This window comes from Lontra canadensis, unplaced genomic scaffold (assembly GCF_010015895.1).
Source record: "Lontra canadensis isolate GAN:19392208 unplaced genomic scaffold, GSC_riverotter_1.0 scaffold50, whole genome shotgun sequence".
Classification (NCBI taxonomy): Eukaryota; Metazoa; Chordata; class Mammalia; order Carnivora; family Mustelidae; genus Lontra; species Lontra canadensis.
Window position 1 is genome coordinate 1,427,412 of NW_022631044.1, and position 23,922 is coordinate 1,451,333.

At 59.4% G+C, this 23,922-nt stretch overlaps 1 protein-coding gene across 3 annotated transcripts; it reads left to right on the top strand.

Annotated features, from left to right (window-relative positions):
* The first annotated feature begins 230 nt into the window (after positions 1-230).
* LOC116877145 (cytochrome P450 26B1) lies at positions 231-18,999 on the top strand. 3 transcript variants are annotated; one of them, XM_032873655.1, is made up of 8 exons: positions 231-499; positions 1,276-1,354; positions 2,174-2,852; positions 6,393-6,617; positions 15,015-15,290; positions 15,563-15,718; positions 17,183-17,467; positions 17,834-18,999. In XM_032873655.1, the coding sequence occupies exons 3-8, from the start codon at positions 2,649-2,651 to the stop codon at positions 18,224-18,226; spliced, it is 1,539 nt and encodes a 512-aa protein (XP_032729546.1). In that variant the 5' UTR covers positions 231-499; positions 1,276-1,354; positions 2,174-2,648; the 3' UTR covers positions 18,227-18,999. The 3 variants fall into 3 exon arrangements, with proteins under 3 accessions (XP_032729546.1, XP_032729548.1, XP_032729547.1); XM_032873657.1 differs by lacking the exons at positions 231-499; positions 1,276-1,354; positions 2,174-2,852 and adding an exon at positions 3,642-3,662; XM_032873656.1 differs by lacking the exons at positions 231-499; positions 1,276-1,354; positions 2,174-2,852 and adding an exon at positions 5,373-5,482.
* Positions 19,000-23,922: the final 4,923 nt, after the last annotated feature.

Sequence of the window (23,922 nt, forward strand, 5' to 3'; positions counted from 1 at the left end):
GCGAGAGACCAGCTTTCAAATCTCCGCCGTCACTTCAACCTCCCAAGCGCTCATACAGGGAGGGACAGCACATATGCTCGCACCTTAGACGCTCACACACATTCTCTTCTAGTGAACTCTAAAATAGAACACGTACTGGGTGCAGGGGAGGTGTTAAAAGGGGAGTCGAGTTTCGTTTACACACACACCACCCTAAACTGTAGGTGGGATATCCAATCTTCTGCTCTGGGAGTGCGGGAGAGTGAACGACAGACACCAGGGGGCTGGGGGAAAAGAGGACCTACGGGAGAGGGCGAGCCAGGCACTAGCTAGATGATGCCGGGCTTGGCACGCGGAGCTCCATGTATCACAGACACGCAGGAGGAGAGGCCAGATGACAGACGGATGCACGGATGCACAGACACACGTATAGCTCCAGAGAGAACACACAGACCCGCAGACACACCACCCAGCTCCACAGATGTCGGGGCGACCCGAGGACACGCGCGCGCACACACAGGTGCGGCCCCGGGCCACACGCACACCTCGCACAGGCACGCGCGCCGGGGCCTCTGCGGCCGTTCAGAGAAGGTGGCCGCGCTCTCCCAGCGTGTTTATTTACTCATTTGTATCAATGAACGTTTGTGCCCGACTCCTCCCGCCTCCGGGTGCCGGGGCTGCCGGCTGCCGCATTTGTCCCCGGCGCGGGACACTCACCAGGACCGCCACTGGGGTTCCTCCGACGCTGCGGGGGGCGAAGGGGACTACAAAGTTAGGGCGTCCGAGAGGAAGGGCTGTAGCGTGAGCCTCCCTGGATGCGGATGGGGGAGAGGGGAACATAGGAGTCTTGGAGGATGAGAGACATCTGCGCGGAAGGGGGCGGGCAGCGGTGGTGGAAAGACCTTGGCATCCGAGGTTTGGGGTTGCCCGGATCCGGGATAGGGGACCCCGGCTAGGAGTAATTGGGAGGGGGCAAATTGGGAAGATTGATGGGGTCCCGGGAGATAAGAGCCCGCGGGGTTCCGCGGGATTGGAGCTTGGGACCCCAAGCACAGGTCCAGGGATTTTCGGTGGCCCTCAATGGAGGGGCAGTCTGGCGGAGACCTCAGCCTCTGGGGCTACGGCCCAAACGGGACTGCCCGGGGCGGGAGGAGGGGGCCGGGGACCAGGAGGGAGGAAAAGAGGGAGGGAAGTAGCCTAGCAGCCAAGCGGGCACTGTGCGAGCGCGCACGGTGTGTGTGTGTGTGTGTGTGTGTGTGTGTGTGTGTGTGTGTGTCTCCTCTCGTCCGTCTGTAGGTGCCTGGCTCAGCGAGACGCCGGCGAGAAGGAAGAGGAGGCGAGAGGTGAACTGAGTTTGATCCTGCGGCGGCTACAAGTGGGTCCCGGGCGGGCGACCGGCGGCGGGCGGCCGGGGCGGGGCGGGAGGCCGGCGGGCGCTCACACGCTCCGGCCGCCGGCCTCTCACCACGCCTCCGGCTTTGTGAGCGCGCGGGGGGGGGGGGGGGGGTGCGGGGGGGGGTGGGGGTGGGGGTGGAGTGGGGTGGGGGTGGGGTGGGGGTGGGGTGGGGGGGCGGGCTGGCGGAGCGCCCACGGCGCAGCCTCCCGCCTCTATATAAACACACGCATCGCGTCGCTTTGGACTCAAATTCACATTGAGAGAAGCTTTTAAAACCACCAGCCCTGAAATCCTGCCTCCTGCTTTTCCCCCTCTTTCATTCCTTTTGCCTTCCTTTCTTTTTTTCCCTCTTTCTTCCCCCAGCAGCAACTCCAGAACCGAGAGACCGCGTCCCGGGACGGATTGCCTTTTCTTAATTGATACAATAGCCCAGCTCGGGTTTTCACCTCCTCCCCCAACCCCACCCCGCCTCACCCCGCCCGCCCGCCGGCCGCCGCCGCCGCCGCCGCCCCAGCGCCCGCCCGGGGCTCTGTCGCCGGCCGCGTCCCGTCCCGGCTGCGGTCCGCCGGCTCCGCACCCGCGCAGCGCCCGCCGCGCCGCCTCGTCCGCCGCGCCCGCCTCGGGGGTGCAGCGGCAGCTCTGCGGCTCCGGCGCGCCTCCCGGGGCAGCCCAGGGACGCTGGGCTCGGGCCTCTCCACTCGCATCGGCTGGGGAGCCTTCCCCCTCACCCCTAAAGTTTCTGGGTTCTTTGGAATTTTTGGATTCAGAAATCTTTTTTTCCCTTTTTTTTCCACCTAGGAATTTGAGGGGAGAACTTTTGACAAATCGATCGCACTTTCTCTCCGATAGCTCTTACGAGAGAGGCTCCCGCTGGACAAAGTTTTCCAAAGTTTTCCGAGTGTGATGGTTTCGGGGAGAGCTAATCCATCAGCTTGATTCACGGCTTCATCTCACCACCCCTCGAGCAGCCCCTAAGCCCGCTATAAGGGAACAAACAAACAAACAAACAAACAAAGTTACACTCCGAGTCGTCTCCTGTCTCCTCTCTCTTCTTGTAGGCAATTTTTTTCCTCCCTCTCTCCGCTCCCCTCGCAGCCTCCACTCCCCTTCCCTCAGCCCCTTCCCTCGGCCCCTTCCTCCTTCTCTGTTTCGGCTGGAGGTGCCAGGACCCCCGGCCGCAGCCTCCCCTCCCCCGCCGCTCGCGTCCCTTCTCATCCGGCCCTCCCCTCCCCCGCTGCGGACTGCACAGCCAATCCCCCGAGCGGCCGCCAACATGCTCTTTGAGGGCTTGGAGCTGGTGTCGGCGCTGGCCACCCTCGCCGCGTGCCTGGTGTCGGTGACGCTGCTGCTGGCCGTGTCGCAGCAGCTGTGGCAGCTGCGCTGGGCTGCCACCCGCGACAAGAGCTGCAAGCTGCCCATCCCCAAAGGCTCCATGGGCTTCCCGCTCATCGGAGAGACCGGCCACTGGTTGCTACAGGTAAGGGCGCGCTCGCTCCGCTGCTCCCCGGGGTCCGCTAGCGGCGAGCGCAGGGCAGTTGGAGCAGCGGGCCGGCCAGGGGGCGCCGGGAGCCTGAACGCACAGGTCCCCGCCCCGCCCCTTCCCTCCTCTTTGCGGGTGTAGCCGGGGCTTCCTTTGCCAGCCCGCCGCGTGGTTCGGAGCCCATTGGCGCCGGGTGCGCAAATTCTGGGGGGCTGGTAGGAGAGGTCCCTGGACTCCCAAGATTGACTTTCCCCAATCGCGGGCGACCCAGCAGGGGTGCGTGGGCCGTCCGGGGTTTTCCCCGCGCGATGCCAGCCGGAGGGGGAGTCGGGTGGTGAGCAGCTTTCGCCTCACCTTCTCGCTCCAGGCCCCTGTCACCGTCGGCTGCCAGGGCTTGGGAGGTATATTGGTACCCGAAAATTGAGGGGAAGGAGCCAATGGCAGCCAGAATTGCCCCCTTAAGACCCCGGCTGTGTGTTCCCGCCGCGTCGTCTGCTGCGCTAGGTACAACCGCCCTGGTCTACAGTCCAAGAAAGTGTGTGTATTTAGTGGTGGGGAAGGAAGGAGGTAACCCAAGGAAGATGAGAAGCCCGAGACCAGAGAGTTCTTGGCTTTTAAGGAAAGGGGTCTATTTACTTATTGGGTGGGGACACTTGAGCAGGGGAGAGAAACTTGGGATTGGTGTATGAGATCCAAAGAGTGCGTGTGTATGTGTGTGTGCGTGTGTGTGTGTGTGTGTTGCTAGACGCCACACAACCGCATACTGCTGGTGATAATGGGGGTGGGTGCGTTGGGGACCAGACTCAGGTAAGTAATGGGGAGATTAACCTGGAATTAACCTCGTCAAGTGCTAGACAAACGCTTTTGCAACTTGATATACACCAGGTTTTTTGGGGGGTGGGGGGCGCCTCTGGTTAACCGCGGGAGGTGTGTTGTGTTCCGGTGAACACCCGTGTTTGTCGGGAGGATGCTGGTGGGAGTTAAGAGAAGGGTGAATGTCCTGAAGACAACCCCGGCAAGGGTGAGGTGAGGCGGGAGGCGACGGCAGAGACCTGTGGGTTTAGAAGTGCGAGAGCATGGCTTGAAATTAACAGACGCGTGCAATTCGCGAGCTCGCACACGGACACCCTGCCCGGCCCCGCCCCGCGCGGAGTGACAGAGGAGCGGGGGGCGGGGAGGGGGGCGCGCGGTTCCTCTAGGTTGTGGTCTTCCCAAGTTCCAGAATCGGCCCATCTCTTTTGGGGATGCTCATGCAGTGGGGTGGGATTCGCTTTAACCAATAGGGCTACCCTCCGTAAAGAAGTCCCCAGAGCCTCTCCCGTGCCACCACCACACTTAAAGAGTTAACTGCGGAGGTGGTCTAGGCTTTTGGCCGAGAATTTAGGAAATAAAATAACTCACGCGGGCATCAGCTCCCGTCTCCTTAGAGCCAATCTGCGGAATCCGTGGTGTATCGCCCCCCCCCCTTTCTTGACCTGGCTCTGCTACCCCCGAACATCCCCCTGACCTTTTCTCCGAATCCCACAAGGGCCCCTGGGGCTCCGTGCCCAACCCGCACTGAAGTTGGGGAAAGGGAACCAGGCCTACGCCTCCCCTTCCATTAGCCCGCGGGGCCCTAGACTCCCCCGTGGGAGGGAAATAGGGGGATGCCTGTAGAAGAGCGCTGAAGGGGTTAATGTGAGCCCTCTGAATCCCAGCTTTATTTTTTTGGAGTCATTTATCAGATTTTACGGGGAGACCTCCAAGGGCTCTCCGTTTCCACCGTGCGCCATCTAAACAGAGCCTAGGGCTAAAAATACAACATTTTTGTATAAATTGGACTCGCGGCCCGAGCGGCCGCCCCTATGAAAGTCCTCTTTGTGAAGACCGTGGAAACGGCGGACAAATAACTCTTTATTAATGCCACAAAAAAACGCACTTTAATTATAGTTAGGCAGATCAGAGACGGGAGGGGGGCGGCGGGAGAGAGGCGGCGGCGACCTCGGAAAATTCACAACCCAACTTTTGTGTCGAAAGAAAAGAAAAACAGAGGAAAAGAAGGAGAGGAGCGACGGAGAGTCAGACGGAGCGAGGGAGACGGGTATAGCAGACGGAGGGAGGGAATCCCGCTCCTCAACCCCCCCTTGGTCGCACCTCCACCCTCGCCTAGACTTCTCTTAAAGGGGAAGACCCCGTCTAGAACTGCGGTGGGGTGGGGAAGCTCTCTCCGACCCGCCAACCTGGGAGTGGGGTGGCGTCCCCCGCGGCCCAGCCCCCCTCTAGGAGGCGCGGCCGCTCTGGGCTCGCTCCCTGTCGCGCGCCGGGGCCGGAGGCGCATGTGGAAAAGTGATTAGGGCTCCGGGTTCTGCAGAGTCACTTTTCGGCGGTGCTGGGTGTGTTCACATTTAGCTGGAGAATACTTTTATGTAGAAGAAAGGGAAGTGAGCAGAGGGATCAACCCGGGAAAAGGGGATGTCCAGGTGTCCCTTCGGGGGTACAGGACTCCGTAGGTCTGGAGTCCGCATCCGCAAGTCGTTGCCGGCCAAGCAAGAGTGCGGGACAGGTGGCGCCTCTCCCCTTGGCACCGGGCGCTGCCCCGGCGGGAGAAGGGTTAACGCGGGGTGGGGTGGCGAGCGCCTACGTCAAAGGTGAGCCGGACGCCCCTGCCCCCGCCCCTCGGAGGTCCCCTCGGTTTCCGGCACCCGCTCGTGGGCCGGCTCAGCCAGCTCCACCGCGCGCGGGGCCGGGGTCGGGGCCTAGCCGTCCCGGGCTCGCGCCGTCGCTGCCGCCGCCGGGGATCCGGTTACCTGTGACGGCCGCCCCGCCCTGCCCCGCCCCGCGGGAAGCGCCTTCCTCCGAGCTCCTGTTCCAAACTCCAGGGCGGCGACGAAACTCCTTCTCAGTTATTCCCAGGGCGGATTGCATTAGGAAAATCGCGGCTCGCGGCCCCGTGACCCTACCTTGCAGATCCCTTAGAGGGCCGCCGGGTCCCTTCGCGGCCCACCCCTGAGAACGGAGGAAACCCCAACCCCCTTCTGTAGTGACTGCCTCCGGGCACGGACCGCTCGCCGCTATAAATAATCTTTGGCCTGCGGCCACCCCGCGGGGTCTCGCCAGCCCGTGGCCGGGAGCCTGGAAATATTTATTCCGAGAGTCTCCGGAGCGTGAGGCGGGGGAGCGAGGAGGAGGGGGGTGGAGGCTGTAGCTTCGGGTCCCGCCGTCCGGGATACCTTTTTCCTCCCGCAAGTCATTACCAAAAAACACCCTCCAGAGGGGTGTCCCTGGCCTCCCGCCTTCTTGCATTATTTATTATCCTCTAGGCCCTACTTCCCAGTTCTCGTGCATGCTATGAAAAATAAAACCTTCGTTCGTGTGTGTGTGTGTGTGTGTGTTGGTGGTGGTGGTGGTGGTGGGGTGACAGAGGACTGGTGGCCTGGGCTGAATCTTCTGCCCCCCCCCCCCCCGTCCCCCACGCCGCGGGCCCTCCAGGCTGGGCCTCTGGGACATCCCATCCGGAGATGTACGCCCTGAGAGAGGTCTCTTCCCTGGTTCCCGCAGGGTTCCGGCTTCCAGTCGTCGCGGAGGGAAAAGTATGGCAACGTGTTCAAAACGCACTTGCTGGGGCGGCCGCTGATCCGCGTGACAGGCGCAGAAAACGTGCGCAAGATCCTCATGGGCGAGCACCACCTGGTGAGCACCGAGTGGCCACGCAGCACGCGCATGCTGCTGGGCCCGAACACGGTGGCTAACTCCATCGGGGACATCCACCGCAATAAGCGCAAGGTAAGAGCTCTCTTTCGTCTAAGAGCCCCGCAGCCCTGCTCTGAATCTCTTCTTCCGTGCACCTCTTCTTCCGGGTGTAAGGAGCGGGACAGTTCCACACGAATCTGCGCCCCCCATTTGCACACCATGCTAGAGGATCCCACAGTCCCGTGCCTAGACGACTGCGGTCCGGGATCCAGAGCCCGCAGGCCTCCTCCGGGTCTGCCCCACTATCGGTCCTCTGTGCCATTCCCATTACCAGGCCAGACCCATCGGTGGCTGTTGTGGGGAGGTTGTTTGGACAGAGCTCAAACATGCAGGGAGTAGGGCATACAACTCCTGTCCTCGCGCACTCCACAAAACCGAGAAAAGATAAAGGCAGATGGTGGTCCCCGCTCTCCTTTTCGCCCTGTTTCCCTCGGGAATTCTGAGGACAGAAAACCGATCTTTGGAAAACCAAACCTAGCCTTTCTGCCACTGGTTCCTTAAGGGCGACGCGGGCAGGCTCGGGGAGCTGAGCACCCCGTGCACTACGGTAGCAGGGCCTTGCCTTGGCGGGGCGGAGGAGGAGGTGGAGGTGGCGGGGAGATGAAGTTTGGGGCACTGACGCTCAGCGCTGGACGGCGGAGGAAGGGCGAAGGGTGGGAGAGCAGCGGAGGCGCTGCGGGGGATCAGAGCGCACCTACCCCCTCCGGTACAGAGGAAGAGAAAGTGGGTGTTTATCCTGTGGATTTCCCGAGCGCCTGGAAGAGGCGCGGAGGAGGCGAGCCAAAGCGCACGGAGCGAGCAGAGCCTCCCCGCCCCCTCCCAGGGCCGAGCCGCCGCCGCGGCTCTGAGCGCGGGCGGCACGTGCTGTTTGAACTGCAGTAACCCCAAAGCTGGGCCGCCGGCGGGCGGGGCGGCGGGCCTCCAGCTTCAGGCGGCCAGTGAGGGGGCGCTGCACGACCTCCCCTCCCTCCCCGTTTTCCACTGGGTCAGAGGACTCATCCAGGTTTGAAACCTTAAGGAAAGAGAGAGGCAGCCTCAGATCTGCCCAGAACAGTGGCAGAGTGTGTATGGGGGGGGGGGGGGGGGGAGCGGCGCGGGCAACGGTGAGCGGCTCCCCCCTCCAGGAGTCTATGTGAAGAGGTCTTTGTGAACGTAGGTATTCATCTTGTAGTATCTGATGTCTTTGAACGGCCTGCGAAGAGTAGTTTTCCATAGCAGACAAAAGGAGGCAAAATCCGATGGAGGAGGCACACCCCCCCCCCCCCCCCGCTCTCGTAAAGCACGGGTTTCAGGGACTGGAAAGGGGCTTCTAGAGTAGTCTTCCCCCATGTGCCTCACTAGAGCAGGAAGCAGCTAACAGGTCCAGAGGAGAGATGGGAAGTGCCTGGAAGGGGGCTATGGGCTCAGCACGGGGGGCTTCTAAAACGTGTTCGGCACTATTTTTTCTTAGTCTTTAGGGCTCCACCCAAAAACCCCTTTCCAAAGAGTGAGGAGACAGCCCGAGACTCAGAAACCCAGCTACGAGGACTATCTGCTTCCTCATTTTATCTTTATAGAGACTTTGACAAGAAAATAGTCATTGTCCCCTTCTCACAGAAGGGGACACTGAGGCTTGGGAGTTTGAGAGACTTGAATCAGGTCAGGAAGCAAAGAAAGGGTAGGACAGGGCATGCAACACAGGCATCCGTGGGGAAGAGTTGTTTCTACCCATAAAGCAGAAGGGGAGCCTTACTTAGTCCTGCCGACCTAGGATTGCCAGAGCTGGTGGTGAGAGTAGGGAGGAGGCGCTGGGAGGAAAAGGAAGGCTGGATCAGGACCAGACTGTGAGACCCTGGGGGTGGAGAGGGCTTTGGGGCAGGGCTGCCTTGTGGTTCCACCCACCCTGTTCCTGACTTGGCTGTGGGTCTCCAGGTGGGGAGGGCCCACCTGGAAAGCCCCATGGTTTGGGCCCACATGGTCCATTTGGAAGGAGGGAAGGAGATGCCCCAGAGCACACTGCCAGAGGAATGCCAGGGAGAGCTGGGGGTAGGGCAGGGGCGGGGGCCAAAGCTGAGAGCCACAGAACAGTCCTCGATGATCTCCCTCTTTGGGACACCCTATCCTCTAGCTCTTGGGGGATAGGAAGCAGACAGAAAGCAGTTCATCCTGACAGAGGCTTGGGAATTGAAGGTTTTGAGTGAGGTAGACCCAGAAGTGGGACACTTGGTCCTTGCCTCAAGAAGTAGAGTCTAGCTGGAGGGATGAGAAGAGAACATTCAGGGGCTTGTTTATGTCCTGGAAAAAATGGCCAGGCTGCTAGACCCCAGTGCCCAGCGGACCTAGTCTGGCCAGGGTCGGGGCTGTGCCATGCACACTGCCTGATCCAGTTTGCACTATAGTCAGGGACCTCGTGGCTAGGCCCAGGCCTGGTTGGGATGTACTCACAGGAAGTAAGGCCCAGGTGTGCTGGGAGAACGAGGAGCGTGAGGAGCGAGCGTCACTGTTTCCACTGGGGCTGGTAGCCCGCCCCTTCTCTGGGAGGTCTGACCAGATGTGCTGGGAAGGGGCTCCTTACAGCCATCGCTGCACTCCAGGTGTTTGCTCCGCCTGTCCTGGTGGTCTAGGGCCAAGATGGCTGGGGTTGCCAGGGAGATAATCCATAAAGTCTTGCCTAGTCTAACAAAATTTTCTCGAGGAGCCAGGCCTGTCTGTGTCCCTATAGCCACCACCCCAGACTCTGTCCCCTCGTTTTTGTAACCTTCCTTCCCCCAGCGGCCTGGGGTGTCTCTGATGAATGGGAGAGGGATGTCATCCTTCTTTGTGTGGGTGGAGGCTAGGGAATTGCCCTGGAAGGAGGGTGGTAGGGAAGGGTAGGAGGAGGTTGTCAGAGACACAGAGGAGGAGTGGGAGGGGAGATGGTTCTAGAATCCCTGTTGCACAGCCCCACACCCCAGAATAAGGCATTTCCTCTTTTCCTTTGGAAATGGGGAGGCCAACAGCTTCAGGGGGCCTCAGACAGTAGCCCTCCCCAAACCTGGAGAACATCCCAGAGGATGCACTTAGTCTTGGATTCCTGTGCCTCCAGCCCCCCCTGGCATAGGCACAGAGCCTTTGTTCTGCCAGCCCAAGAAGTCCTTCACTCAAAAGTGTCCTAGAGACTCCAGGCATGGCTCTCTTGCCCCTCCAACCCAGACTCATGGCTACAGGGACTTCTGAACCCAAGACGAAGGTGGGGGAACAGCTCCCCAGGCTTTGGAGGTAGGATGAAGAAGCCTTGTCTGCACACATCCTAGCTCTCACGGGCCTGGCCCTGGGGCTCTGTCTGGGGCGGAGGTGGAAGGCAGGCTCAGGATCACTACACTTCTCTCAGAAACCCTGCCCATCCTGCAGTGTGTGTTGGGGTGCAGAGTCCGAGAAGTGCATCAGCAGGAGAGCAGAGCCAGGAGGTCTGGGGTGGTCTTTAGGGAGCCCAGCCCAGCCTGGCTCTTTATGGTCTTGGGACCTATGCACAGCCTCTGGTTCAGCCCAGGGCAGCCCCTCCCACCTGCATTAGGAAGGTGGGTGGCCCAGCCAGGCAGCCCTGCCCCTGAGAGCTCTGCCCAGCCCCCCCTGGCATAGGCACAGAGCCTTTGTTCTGCCAGCCCAAGAAGTCCTTCACTCAAAAGTTACTGTAGCACCAGCCAGTGGGTGCAGGGACTGCTGAGGGGGAGGGTGGCGGGAGCGGATCTCTCTGAAGGTCAATGTGGGAGGGAGCCCATGGCCAGGCAGCCACCAGAGCGCCTGAGAGTGGGTGCCTCCCTCCATGCGCCTGGTGCCAGGCAGTGGGTGGGGGTAGTGGTGGGGGTTCTGGCCAGGCCTAGGGTCTGTCTTCTCCCTTTTCCCTCCTTTCTCTGTCCTCCCAGGGCAGGGAGGGGTCCAAGGCTGTGATGCTGATGCACCTGCTCACTCTTCCAGCCTTGGGAGACAATTCTGGCCTTGACAGAGAGTGGGGGCAGGTTTGGCGGGGGTCTACTCTGGCCCTGAGCCCCCTGTGCCGACCAATGTATCCATTCAGTCTGCCCAGGCTGAAGGGCCGGAGCTGGGGGTGTCCCTCCAGGGGTGGGAAATGCCGAAGCAGGAACAGAGGAGCCACACAGCTGGCCTTCTCCTGAGAAGTTTGGCCATAAATAAGGGTCCCTTGGGGCTCTCAGATAAATTCAGAGCCCCAGGACAGGTACATGGTGGCTCAGTGGGGCTTGGGGAGTGGTGGGAGATGGGGTTCAGGGCCATTGGTGGGTGTGGCCAGTCACGGCCAGGACTGTGACCCTGGGAGGGCCCTTCCCCATTGGGCCTCGACTTTCTGCACAGGCTGGGGGGTCTGGGCCAGAGTGGCTGAGTGGGATTGGCTCGGGAGGCAGCCAGGGTGAAGTCGAGACCCAGTGGAAATGCCAGGCCCCTGGGAAGATGACGCTATCTCTCGTCCTCCCCCTTACTTGAGTATAAAATACACACCTCGGCATCCCCCGTGTGCCCTGAAGACAGCTGCCGCGGCGCTGCCCGCCCTCTGTTGCTCTTCCCACTCCGAAGCTGCGGCTCTCCTCTGGTGGCTTGGCTCAGCGGGTAGCCTGCCTGGGCCCCCGCCCTCCTGGGCACCCGCTTCCATTCCTCCCAGTCTGACTCACTGGCCCAAAGAGTAGGTTCCTGCTCTGGCTCTTCCGACTCCCGAGACTGTCTGTTCAGAGGCTGTCTGTCCATCTGTCTATCCACAGGCACCAGCTGAGAAGGGGGAGGGCACCTGGCTGCGCAGTCAGAGTCCAGGGTCCTGGGGCTCCAGTGAGCCGCTCTCTTCCCAGGGGTGCGGTGGTGCAAGAGGCAGGAGGGGCAAGTGTCTGTAGAGACAGATATGGAGAATCAGAGCCTTGGCAAGCCCCCTGGTGTCCCACCGCCTCCCACTCAGGGTGAGAACCAGGGAAGTGGGCCCTTGGGCCAGTCGCTTTGCTGGAGAAGCTGATGTGGGGTAGTGGAGGGTTTCCAAGCACAGCCTTCAAGCCGGGAGCCCAGCCTGTGCCTGGGAGGTCCTGGTCCTCCTGGGATACTCTGCCTTCTCTCCCTGGGCACCAACCCTAGGGAAGTCCGTACCTGCTGCTCCCTCTGCAGGGCTTTGCCTGGGCCCAAGCTGGTTCCCAATGACCTTTGTCCAACATTCTTGGCTCACTTTTGGGAATTCCTAGGGAAGCCCCAGAGGGAAACAAAGCAGCTTTGGCTCCTGTTACAGCTGTGGTCAGGGCAGACGGCTCTGGGGGCTGGGAACCCTTCCTCTCTTCACACTGAGCGGCTCAGCTGGGCACTTGCCCATGTGCCCGACTCCTGACCCCGCCTGCCCGACATGGCCCAGGCCTCCCTCTGCTCTGGGCCAGCACCTCTGCTTCCTCCTGGCCTTTGTGGTGGGTGGTGGTTTCTGGGCTGCCTCGGCTGTGGGAAGTGCCCTCGTTGTTAATCCTGGGCACCAACCCAGGGATGAGGACCTGGAGTTTTCCTGGTGCCTGGGAGGCCCCGATGCCTGGGAATAGCAGGGCTGGAAGCAGGGGCACGGACGGGGTGACCTCTGAGCGGACTCCCTTGACTCAGAGTGCCTGCTGTTTTGCTTTGCTTTGCTTCTCCTGTGGTCATTTTCTCTGCCTCAGGGGGGCTCTGAGAGGAATCATGGGCAGGACAGCTAGGTGGAAAGGGACCCAAGAAAGTCCAGTTAGACCCTTCATGAAACCAGTGGGGAAGCTGAGCCCCAGAGAGGACAGTGACCTGCTGGCTGCCCCTGGTGAGTCAGGGGCTGGGTCAAGATAAGAGCCTTGGACCTTTCCAGATACCCCAGCCCAGAGGCCTTCAGGTGCAGGATGACAGAGGGCTTCCTGGGGTCATTCCAGCTCCTGCTCAGGACCCCTGACTACCTGGAGGTAACATGTGGATCCCCCACCTTTGGAGTCCATCTACTCAATCCCAAGTCTCCCTCTGTCCTCCTGCCCTCCTTGGACCCCAAGCTTGAGAAGGAGTGATTCAGCTGGTCATCACTAGAGGGCGCAGGGAATGTAACCTTCAGGGCAGGGCAGGGCTGGGCAGGGCCTGTGGGTGGGTCATGTCTGGCCCCTTCTGAGAGTGCTGGGGGGTCCTCAGGGAGCCTCCTTTGGTGACCCTGGGAACCCTTCCTGGGTCACTGTAGCCTGCGTGGGGTGTATATTTGGGGGTCTAGTAAACATTGGGTGACTTGAGGGGACAGCATCTACTTTGGGACACCTAGTTTATGGGCTCTGTACCTTGAAAGGTACAGAAAGGAGCCACAGAGATCACCTCCTCACCATTTCATACGTGAGGAAGCTGAGGCAGGGGGGCATGACTTGGCCAGAGTGTTGCAGTAAACTGGTGTATGATCCGGGGCTAAAACCTAGGTCTCTGGGTCCCCAGCCTGCCTTGTCCCACCACCCCGCTGCCCTGTAGAGCCTAGCTGGCTTTGGCTTTGACCAATCTAGGTCTGCGTGGCCTCCGCCCCATTGCCGCCTCCACATGCCCACCTCTGAGCTTGGGTTTCCTGTTCGCTGGGGGCCCTGGCCAGCCCTTGCCCCATCCCCTCCCTGGCAGTCCTCCTCTAGGTCAGGTGTGACCTCCCTATCTTTGCCAGCCCCTACTCCCAGTCTCCCCATCGAGGCCTGGGAGCCACAGAGTATCTTTCTTCCTCCCCCACGAGCATCTTACTATTTTGTAAGGGCCCTTGGTTAGCCAGCATTGGGCTCTGGGGATGAGGCCCCATTCCCACCCCAATAGACTCCGATCAGAAGCTGACCTTGGCATCCTAAGGACACCAGGGAGGGGGTGCTGAAGCAGAGAGCCCCACCTATATCCATATATCCATATAGCCTCCTCTGAAGGGGGGTGGTGGCTGAAGTCTCCCTTGGAAGTTCCTGGGACCCCTGCTGCTGAGCAAGGTGTGAGTGACCCATCCAGACCTGGGCTGCCCTTAGCCACTTCCCATCCTTCTACATTTCAGCTGTCCCTTAATCGCAGGAGCAGCCCCAAACAGCACTGGCTTCTCTGCCCCTCACCGGCCTCCTTCCCTCCCTCCATCTGCCCACTGGGAATTTGGGAATGAAAGTGCTATTGTGAACGCCTGGCTGGGCCACTGAAGGGCCAGCTCTGTTATTTCTGCAAACCAGCCCTCCCATTAGCCATGCAGGGCTGAGGCCAGGAAAATGTTACCTTTTCCTCCTCAAGCTGACTGCAGGGGAAATTCTCACATTTACAGTTTGTGCGGTGGTTGTGTTTGGGGGGACGGGAGGGGAGGGCGGGCGCGTGTGTGTGGTTTGCATGGGGCAGGGCAGTGGAGCAGGGGGAATATGCATCTCCTTCCTCTGAGCTGTCCCTCCCAATTCTGCCCTCCCCAGTGACCTTCCCCTTGGTGTTGGTGGGGGTGGCCCCCTTCGCTTTGGTGGCCCCTCTGGTTGGGGGGGGTGGATAGAGGATGTTGGTTATGAGGGACATGCAGAGGTATCAGTAAATAAACTCATGTTCTCCCCTCTCCTGTCTGCCCTGGGTAGCAGCATGAAACTGTGCTGGGGCATTTGGGTAAGGAGGAGGCAGGAGGGGGTTACTGAGGAAGCAGGAGGACGGAAAGCAGAGAAGGTGGAAATAGGGACTTGCCGTTTACTTAAAATGGACCAGGGAGATGCAAGGAATTAAAAGGGCTTCTCTTTGGCATTGTGATCTTTCAGGGTGGAAAATCTTGCCCCCGTCCCCCTGCCTCTAGACTCTGCCACACTGAAGACATTTTGATGGCACATCTATTAATAGATTGCCTAGGGTCTCCACCCATTAGGTGTTTCCTGGGGACTGAGAGCAGTTTGGTGATGGGGGCAGGGGCCTCTCGGGAAGTCCTGCTTGTAGTCTAGCTTCAGACTCTCTTGTTCTTCCATTAGAGGATACGAGCCACCTACTGCTTTCCACCTCCTTGTCCAGTCTATGCACCTGTGTCCCACTCCTTCTGGGCACTTTTGCCTGGGAATTTGGGAAGGGGTCCCTACAGTGGAGGGACCAGCTCCTCGGTAGACCTACTGGCAGCTGGGCTGCATAGTCCCCAGGGCTTTGCCACTGTGTGCAGCTCATGCTTTTCTGAGGGGCAGGAAAGGAGAGGGCAGCTCCGATCTCTCTGTGAGCGACACGGAAGGTCCCGACTTAGAATAGAAGTGCCTGTACACTGTGCTTTACTCCTGTCCTTCCCCTGCCTCTGCCCCAAGGCGCAGGCAGTAGGAGGGGGTTCGGAGCTGGAGCACCAGCGGGGGTTTGTGACCGGAGGTGAAAAGTGGAGCCCGGTTGTGGTGAGGACCCGGTGTCTCTGTAGCCGCAGTCCTGGGCGCGTGCTTCAGTGGGGCCCCGTGGGGGCTGCGTGGGCAGGGGCAAGCTCCTCCCAACTCCCCCCTTGCCCTCCAGGTCTTATCCAAGGTCTTCAGTCACGAGGCCCTGCAGAGCTACCTGCCCAAGATCCAGCTGGTGATCCAGGACACGCTTCGTGCCTGGAGCAGCCACCCAGAGGCCATCAACGTGTACCAGGAGACACAGAAGCTCACCTTCCGCATGGCCATCCGGGTGCTCCTGGGCTTCAGCATCCCAGAAGAGGACCTGGGCCATCTCTTCGAAGTCTACCAGCAGTTTGTGGAGAATGTCTTCTCCCTGCCCGTCGACTTGCCCTTCACCGGTTACCGGCGGGTGAGCCCCCAGGGCCTGGGAGGAGGGAGGTGGGCATCTGTGGGAGAGGGTGGCTGGCCACTCAGTCACTCACCGGTCACACAGACAGAGAGGAGGTGTCAGCAGAAGGGCCATGGGCGGGGGAGGGGAGCCTTCACCCGCTGGTCTCAGCAGCTTGGATGGGAAGATCTCAGAGGAGTCCCTTCCCTGCCCTTCCTGGCCTTGGGAGGGGGCCTCTGGTGACCCTACCCTTTGTCTTTGGTGGCCACATCGCCCCCTTCCCCCCACCCCAGGGCATTCAGGCACGGCAGATCCTGCAGAAGGGCCTGGAAAAGGCGATCCGGGAGAAGCTTCAGTGCACCCAGGGCAAGGATTACTCGGATGCCCTGGACATCCTCATCGAGAGCAGCAAGGAGCACGGCAAGGAGATGACCATGCAGGAGCTGAAGGTGGGGGCGGCCTCCCCATTGGGTGGCACGAGTGTCCCAGGTTCTGTTTCTGCCCATCCTGCTCCCCTCCCACAGCGGCTGTCTCTGTTTGGCAGTGGTGGCCAACCCCACTGGGGGCTGGGGGGACGCAGCCAGTAAAGAGGCTGTGTCCCGGCCCGCTTCTTGTGGGTGGTCTGATGGGGAGGCTGAGAAACAGCCATGATGGGTGGGGCTTCCCCCCACCACAGCTTCTATGCATCCAGTCCTGGGAGTGAGTGGGTCCCCACAGTGAAGACGCTGAATATTGGCCTCTAGGAACCTCAGGACAGACTCTGTGTCAGTTGCTTTGTGGACCCCCTCACCCCCTTCGACCCTCAATAGTCACCAGTTCAGCGCATTTCATGGTCCTCAGAAAGGCAGCCTAAGCCCTTGGGGGAAGAGCAGAGGGTTCTGACCTAACTCTGGTCTCCTCCCCTCCCGCCAGCCTCTTTTAGCTGGTAACACTTGACACTCTCTCCCGGCCTGCAGGTCCCTGGTTAAGCCCAGCTGGGCTGTCAGCACCAGGATGACCCACACTAGGCTCCAAGAAGAACTTTCTGCCCACCCTCTTGTGGGTTGGGTGCACCACCTGAGGGGGATTTGTTAACTCATCCTTGTCTAGACTCTGTCGTTCCCGAGGGGGTCTAACCACAGACTTCTCCATTCCCTGTCTGTGCTTACCCCTGGTCTGACTCTGGCTTTCCCCTTGCTGAGCAAGGAGGAGCTCCAATGGCCTTCCCATTTCACAAGAAGTATTATGGCTTCTAGGTGGTGCCATGGCAAGTCAGGGACTCAGGTGCCTTCCCTCTCTTCTCTGGGCCTTCATTTGTAAAATACAGGCTTCAGAATGAGATGACCTGCTGGGACCTTGCCCTTAGGCTCCCAATTCCCAGAAGTCTTGCTCTCCTGAGAAACCTGGTGGGGTCTGAGTCTTCTGGGGGCCCCCTCCCCTCAGCCTTCTCACTGCTGTCCCAGCAGAGGTCCCCACGGCTATGGTCCCAGGTTGCCCCTCCAACCCCATCCACGCTGCTGCCCTCCCACCAAATGTCCTGGGGACGGAGGAAGGGGCTGGGACTGCCAGGTAGAGAGCCCAGGGGCAGACCCACCCTCCTTGCCTGCACGGGTCCTGGCTCCCCGGGATTTTTTCTTTTCCTTCTGGGAGCGCACTGCCCTGATGAGGCCTGCTCAGGCAGGCTCTGGAATCCAGCAGTGAGTGAGAAGCGGCCCTATCTATCCCAAGGGACTTCCAGGCTAGTGCTTCTGCCCTGGGCTGTGGCACTATGTTGTCTGCCCAGCAGGGGGACTGGCCCTGTGACCTGTATCCATTGTGGCCACAGCAACGTGAGGCTCTCCGAGGCAGGGCCCAGCTAGATGACCTTGGGGCATGACAGGGGGCCCTGTACTGGCAGAGGGGGGCTGAGCCTGGATCCCCACTTGCCGCTGCAGGACGGGACCCTGGAGCTGATCTTCGCAGCCTATGCCACCACGGCCAGTGCCAGCACGTCCCTCATCATGCAGCTGCTGAAGCACCCCGCTGTGCTGGAGAAGCTGCGTGAGGAGCTGCGGGCCCAGGGCATCCTGCACAGCGGTGGCTGCCCTTGCGAGGGCACGCTGCGCCTCGACACTCTCAGTGGGCTCCATTACCTGGACTGCGTCATCAAGGAGGTCATGCGCCTGTTCACACCCATTTCCGGAGGCTACCGGACCGTGCTGCAGACCTTTGAGCTCGATGTGAGGCTGGGCCCTGCAGGGCTGGGCCTCTGGTGGGAACGCTGCCTGGGGAGGGTGGGCGCTGGCCCGTGGGAAAGGCCGGCCTTCCTGTCGGGGTGCCACAGTGGCGATGGTGGAGAGCCGGCCCCAGATGCTGGGTCAGATGAAACCGACCGGGCTGTCATATGGGAAGCTGCATGTGGACATCTGTGAACAGGAGGGAGGACTCACAGGCTGCGGCAGGGGAGGGGATGCTGGCCAGGACTGAGGGACCATAGCCGGGGACAGGGGGCTGGGGGGCCAGCGGGTAGGAAGTCCTTGGCCCTCTTAGACCTCCTCTGGCTCTCACCACCTTCCTCTACTCCTGCCCCCCCTTCTTGTCTCCAGGGTTTCCAGATCCCCAAAGGCTGGAGCGTCATGTATAGCATCCGAGACACCCATGACACGGCGCCCGTGTTCAAAGACGTGAACGTGTTTGACCCGGATCGCTTCGGTCAGGCCCGGAGTGAAGATAAGGATGGCCGCTTCCATTACCTCCCGTTCGGCGGTGGAGTCCGCACCTGCCTGGGCAAACACCTGGCCAAGCTGTTCCTGAAGGTGCTGGCGGTGGAGCTGGCCAGCACGAGCCGCTTTGAGCTGGCTACCCGGACCTTTCCCCGCATCACCCTGGTCCCTGTCCTGCACCCTGTGGATGGCCTCAGCGTCAAGTTCTTTGGCCTGGACTCTAACCAGAACAAGATCCTGCCAGAGACGGAGGCCATGCTGAGTGCCACAGTCTAAAGGCGCCTAGCCCGTACCCCCACCTCAGCCCAGCCAGGCCTGGGGCGTCCGGGGGTGGTGGGAGGCACCAGAAGGGTCGAAACCTGTGTGGGGGAGGGGGCGAGAACCTGGGGAAGGGGGAGAGGCGCCCCCATACCTTGCCCTCCCCTGTTCCCCCCCCACCCCGACCCCGGCAAACCCTACCCAAAGCCAGAAGGGCCCCATCCTTCCGGGGGAAGGGCCCTTCCCCTGGCTCTTATTTCTACCCAGTCCCTCCAGTTCCCACAGGCTTAGCCCCCTGGGGGAAGTGACAGGGCCGGGCACTCCGCATGCCCATTACAGTGTTAAATGTCAGTGGCTCAGCTGCAGCATTTGCTTGTGATGTTCCCAACTGGTCCCAGCTCTCCATTTCTTTTGGACCCTTTTAGTCTGAGGGCGGGTGGTTGATGTGGGGGAGGGACGCAAGGAGGGGCCCCCTTTGGCTCTCTCTTCAGCACCACCCCCCTTCCGGCTTTGACCCAGACTGGTGGAATGTCCCTCCTGGTGTGGCTGCCGAAGAACAGCATCCTGGGTAATAGAACACAAGTCACCCTTGCTTGGTGGGGGGGTGGACTGCAAGCAGCCTGGAGGGGCCCCACCCCTTTGCCAGTTTGGACATTTGAAATTACCTATTGCTGCTACTTTTTCTCTCTTCTGACCTTGGGGCAAAGGAGCTCCAGGCCCTGTCCTCTCAGCATGTTCCCTGGTGGCCCTGGGCATGCGCACTGATGTCCCCACCTTCCTGCCAGGCAATCTTGAGCTCCTTTACTCAAGGAGCTCCTGAGTTACACACATACTCAAGGCCTTTGACTCATGGACCGCACCCCTGCCCGCCCCCTCCCATATTTATTCACTGACATAACCGAATCTTGGCGTTCCTGGAGACTGGAACGAGCCTCTCATCTGTCCCCTAGCCTCCATCCCAGCTCTCCAGGGCGGGACTTCTGCGAATGATGCTGTCTCCCTGCCCCTAGGCTCCAGACCTTCTGTGGGTTCAACCTCAGAGCCTCACTCCCTGGGTGAAGTCCAGTGCCTCTGCCTTTCACCGGAGATGGGGAAATGGCCCACTGCCTCCCTCCCTGCTTGGTCAAAAGCCCTGAACATATGAGGATTTGGAGACTGCCATAAGCTCCTGCTTGGCCACGGTTCACCCCGGTGCCCCCCACTCCTGCTAGTGAGCATGGGGAAGTATACGGGTTCTTTCTTCTGACAGGGAGCAAGGGCTTCTGTCGTCCCTCCCTTGACCTTCACCCTTGGCCCTTTGCCCTTGGAAAGATGTCCTTGAAGTCGTTCTCACCTCTATGCCACTGTCTGCTTCGCCCAGCTCAGGGGTGTGGGGACAAGATGAGAGCAAAGGGAGGTGAGCATAGGAGGCAGCCCTTTGGATGTGCTGACTCAGGTCCTTTGCTGTGGTCTTGAGGCAGCTGCGCCGCGTGCTGCAGAGCCGAGGAGGAGGGAATGTGCGATTTGTCAGAAGTGATTTGGTGGAAAACTGGCTGGTCAGGGGATGACTGGGGGAAAGAGGAGTAGCTCCTGCCACTGGCATTTTGAGTGTTGGCAATTTGGGATGCCTCCCGGGATGATCTGGGGTCTTTGGTGAGTCTCTAAGTGATTTTGTCTGTTTTTGGATTTTTCTTTGCTTTCTGTGTTTCTCTTTTGGCTTTTGATGTTATAAAAGCAACGAATCCTCTTTGTAAGAAAATCAAAAACACACAAAGAGTGCAGGAGACCAGTCTCTCCAGTCCTTCTCCATAGCAGTGACCACTGTGGGCAGCTGTGCGGCCCCCTCCATGGTGCTCCGTGGGAGGACTGCAGGCACCCCCCACCCCCACTCACACACTCTGGTGGTTGGTGTTAGGTGAATGGGCTCGTGCCCGGCAACGGCTCTGTAACCCCTGTTCTCAAGGGTTTCGTTTGGTCCCTACTTTTCCACCACTAAAGAATCCATGCAGAACATACATCACTGGCAAAAAGACATTTTTTTAAAAAATCAGCAAAATCCCTCAGTCCACCCCAACACAACACACACACACATACACACACACACACACACACACACACAATTTTCTGAAAAAAACAGGCAAACACATGTAAAGACTCATCAAAGCTTGCAAAAGAGCTGCCCGGTGCCCTGGAATTGGTTACCCAGAAGAAAAGCCCAGTGTCTGGAAGGTTCACGCTCCAAGCTGCCCCCAGCTGAATCAGTCGTTTTTTTTTTTTTTTTTTTTGACTGACTTTCTAAGAAGGCAGTAAGTGCTATTCCAGACAGGAAGCCCACCAGGCCTGGCCCTGGTGAGGGGGTTGGGGTGGGGTGGGAGATGGTGGGTTCTGGGAGGCACCTTACGTTGGGGTGACCAGCCTGGGAGGGGCCGAGGGAAAGGCTGAGGGGGTCCCTGTGAGGAGGAAGGAAGGATTATTTGCCCCGCTGGGTCTCAAAGGCAACAAGAAGAGAACTGAAAGACGCTCTTGACTCTTGACTGGCTGGCAGGAGGGTTCCAGTGTTGAAATGTGGCCGTCTCTGTCCACCCGTGCCTGTGTGTCTGTGTGCAGGTCTGTACAGGTAGTGCTAGATGGATGACGTTTCCTCACGTACCATTCCTAACTCTTGTAACTTGACCTTAAAAAGATAAAACCCCACAACACTCTTCCTGCCACGGGCTTGCAGATTGAAGCACTTTCGATGTTGGGCGCTGGTGTTTGTGACCTGGGCACCATCCTGACCCTGCCCAGGTCACTATAATATTATTTTATACACAAAACTTTTTTTTTCATTAATGTTATAATTTTGTGTCTGTCTTTATAAACTATTATAAGTACTATTTTTGTTATAATTCAAAATAGATATTTAGTATAAAGTTTTTGCTGTTAAATATTTGTTATTTAGTAAAATATGAATTTTTTCTCTATTGTAAACATGGCTCAAAATATTAATATGTTTTTATCACAGTTGTTTTAATATTGAAGAAGCACTTGTGTGTTTTGTTTTGATATGAAACTGGTGCCGTGTGAGTGTTTTTGCCGTCATGTGGTTTTAATCTGTATATAATATTCCATGTTGCATATTAAAAAAATGAATGTTGTGCATTTTGTGATTTTGGAAATACTCAACCTGGCTCTTTTATAGGCTTCCATAATAAACCGTGGGGACTCACCCTTGTTTGGCTGTCTGGTCTGTCTTCTCCATATCACCATCATCATCTCCTGGCCACCCACACATTCCCTTCCAAGATGCCCATCTGTCAGGCGGGAAATTTTTCCTCACAAGGTTTGTCTGGGAGACATGCCCACCATTCCTTGTGTGTAGGCACAGAGAAGTCCACGGCAATGGCCTGCGAGTAGTCGGTTCCCCTGGGTTGGGGTGGGGGGTGTAACTGTCTGACCACTGATCCCCAAGGGCCGTTGGGTGTTGGGGCAGCTGGGAACCAGCTCCGCTGGCCGAGTGTGGCCATAACCAGCCAGGCCAGGCAGCTTAGTGCTGGATGAGGCAACCCAGTGCTGAGGGCCTGTCCTCAGAGTCCATCCTGTTTTCTTGAACGAGGACACTGATGTCTATGGTGAGGGTCAAATAAGGGAGCAGAGTTCAGTTCTCCTGACTTCTGGCCTTGTGCCCCACAAGGCACTTCTCAAAGCCTATTACATGGGTGTTACAGGAGCAAATGGGTTCCCTGATCAAATAAGTTTAGGGAAAGGGTTAAGTAGAGCTGGGCAGCTTCCTTTACTGCAGGACTTGCCAGGACCTTGAGCCCAAGGATGTGTGTACTCAGGGGCTTCATGGCGTTGACACAGGTCGTGGGGCTCCTCAATCCCATTTGATGACTGAAATCATGTCCTCATTCCTGTTTATCACACTCTGTGAAAAGGTGATCTGCAACCTGATTCACAGAGGCCAGAGGTGAGGCCAGGGAAGGGCAGGACGTCCAGGGCAGGGACAAGGAACATCTGGCGTGGTCTCCAGGACCAAGGCGCCAGGGGTGGGGAGAGAGGGCCTCACAGTGCCCAGGCTGGTCCTGTCCTTGGCAGTGCCCAGTCCCCTCCCCACTGTCTGGGGAGGGACCCACTGCCTCCCAGTTGGCCTGAGAAAGGCTTTTTTGTGTGTGTTGTGTGGCTCTGGGTGTTGTTTATTTGTTTGTTTGGGGTTTTTTGGTTCCCATTAGTTAGTCAGACTCAGCTTCAATTCAGAGTCCTCAGGCCCAGACCTGGGTGCAGGGCCCCTCCCCACCTGGCCACCTGGGCACAGAGCCTGGCCACCCCCGGAGAGGGTCACCAACATCTCCTGAACCACGCCGCCAAGACAGGGCTCCCAGCAAGCCCTGTCCCCCACACTTGTCAGTCCGTCAGTCTGTCCTGCTGCTTCCCTCACCTTTCCCTGCAGGGCTGAAGTCTGCCCTCCCCAGTCTTAACCTCCACCTGGGGAGGGAGAGAGCAAGGGAGAGTCTTCTGTTTCCCATGAGCTAAAGCAGAGTTTTCAAGTGGCAGCGACTCTCCCATGGCCACACAGAAGCAGAGGGCAGGGTAGTCCCCGACCGGGAATCACCCGGCCTGTGGCCTCTCAGGGCTCCCTCAGCGAACACCCCCAGCTTCCACTAGGAGCCACACCAGCAGAAGGTCATGGTTTTTCAAAGTGGCCATTCCACGTCTCCTGGGGGAGGGTCCCGTGTAGCAGCAGAGGTGAAGGAAGCGTGGGCCTCGGGCTGCCCTCTGTCTGACCGCCCAGCCACGGGGTGGGAGGGCCCCGCCAGGCGGGTGGCTGGCCTGTCATCGCCCGGTCAGTCTGTGCCTCTCCCCCGTGGGCCCAGCGGGTCACTGAGGTCCCCCACACAGCCTCCTGCCCCCCTGGGATCTCCTGGCTTGGAAGCTGAAGGCAGGCTGTTGTGGACAGGCCAACATGACCGCTGTTTGTCCAGGGATCGGGGCGCCGGTTTGGAGGGAACTCATAGACCGCACATTCTGCCGCCTCCCAGCACTTTTCCAAAACAGCCTGGTCTTGGCTGGGCCCGGCTGACCGGGGTGGCCAGGGCCCAGGAGCCGGGAACAGGGCAGGGGAAAGCGGGGCCTCGGGGCCGGGCCAGCAGTGTGAGGTAAGCAGGTGAGGCCGGAGACAGCATTGGTTCAGAGCCAGCCCGCGCGGCTTCGACGTGCCTTAGTGGGGAAGTGGGAGAGTGGGAGAATGACTGTGTGTCTGTGCTGGGGGCTAAAGGAAAAACAAACCAGGCTTGCCTCAGAGTCTTTGGGCCTGGCCAGCCTGGTCAAGGCTCTGGAGGGCTGAGCATGGCATAGCAGCCCGGGGGACCAAACAGCGGGCAGGAACGTGGGCTCGGCGCCTCAACTCTTACATGACCTCTCTTGTCCCAGAAGAGATTGCTCTGCCCACCCCCACCCCCACCCTGGGGACCCTGGTGTCCAGGAAGAGACTTATTCCAGCCCTCTGACCCGAGTGTGCCATAGAACACACTGTGACTGGAACCCCCTGAGGGTGTGTGGCGAGAAGGTCTCACCCTAACCTGGTACTGCGGTACTCACATGGCAACCCTCCGCTAGGATTCTGGCCCGACCTGTGTCCTGGGTTCATTCTTGGGGAAGGACCTGTGATGGGTGGCCCTGGAGAGGGGGCAGAGAGGAGGCACCTAACCCAGTCCATCACCACCGCCCATTCCAACCAAACTTCAAGACCACCAGGC

Excerpts from the sequence above, each read along its gene's own strand:
- LOC116877145 (XM_032873655.1), top strand. The coding sequence starts at position 2,649 with ATGCTCTTTGAGGGCTTGGAGCTGGTGTCGGCGCTGGCCACCCTCGCC. Across the intron at positions 15,719-17,182 it reads TGACCATGCAGGAGCTGAAG|GACGGGACCCTGGAGCTGAT; the intron begins GTGGGGGCGGCC and ends TTGCCGCTGCAG. Across the intron at positions 17,468-17,833 it reads TGCAGACCTTTGAGCTCGAT|GGTTTCCAGATCCCCAAAGG; the intron begins GTGAGGCTGGGC and ends TCTTGTCTCCAG.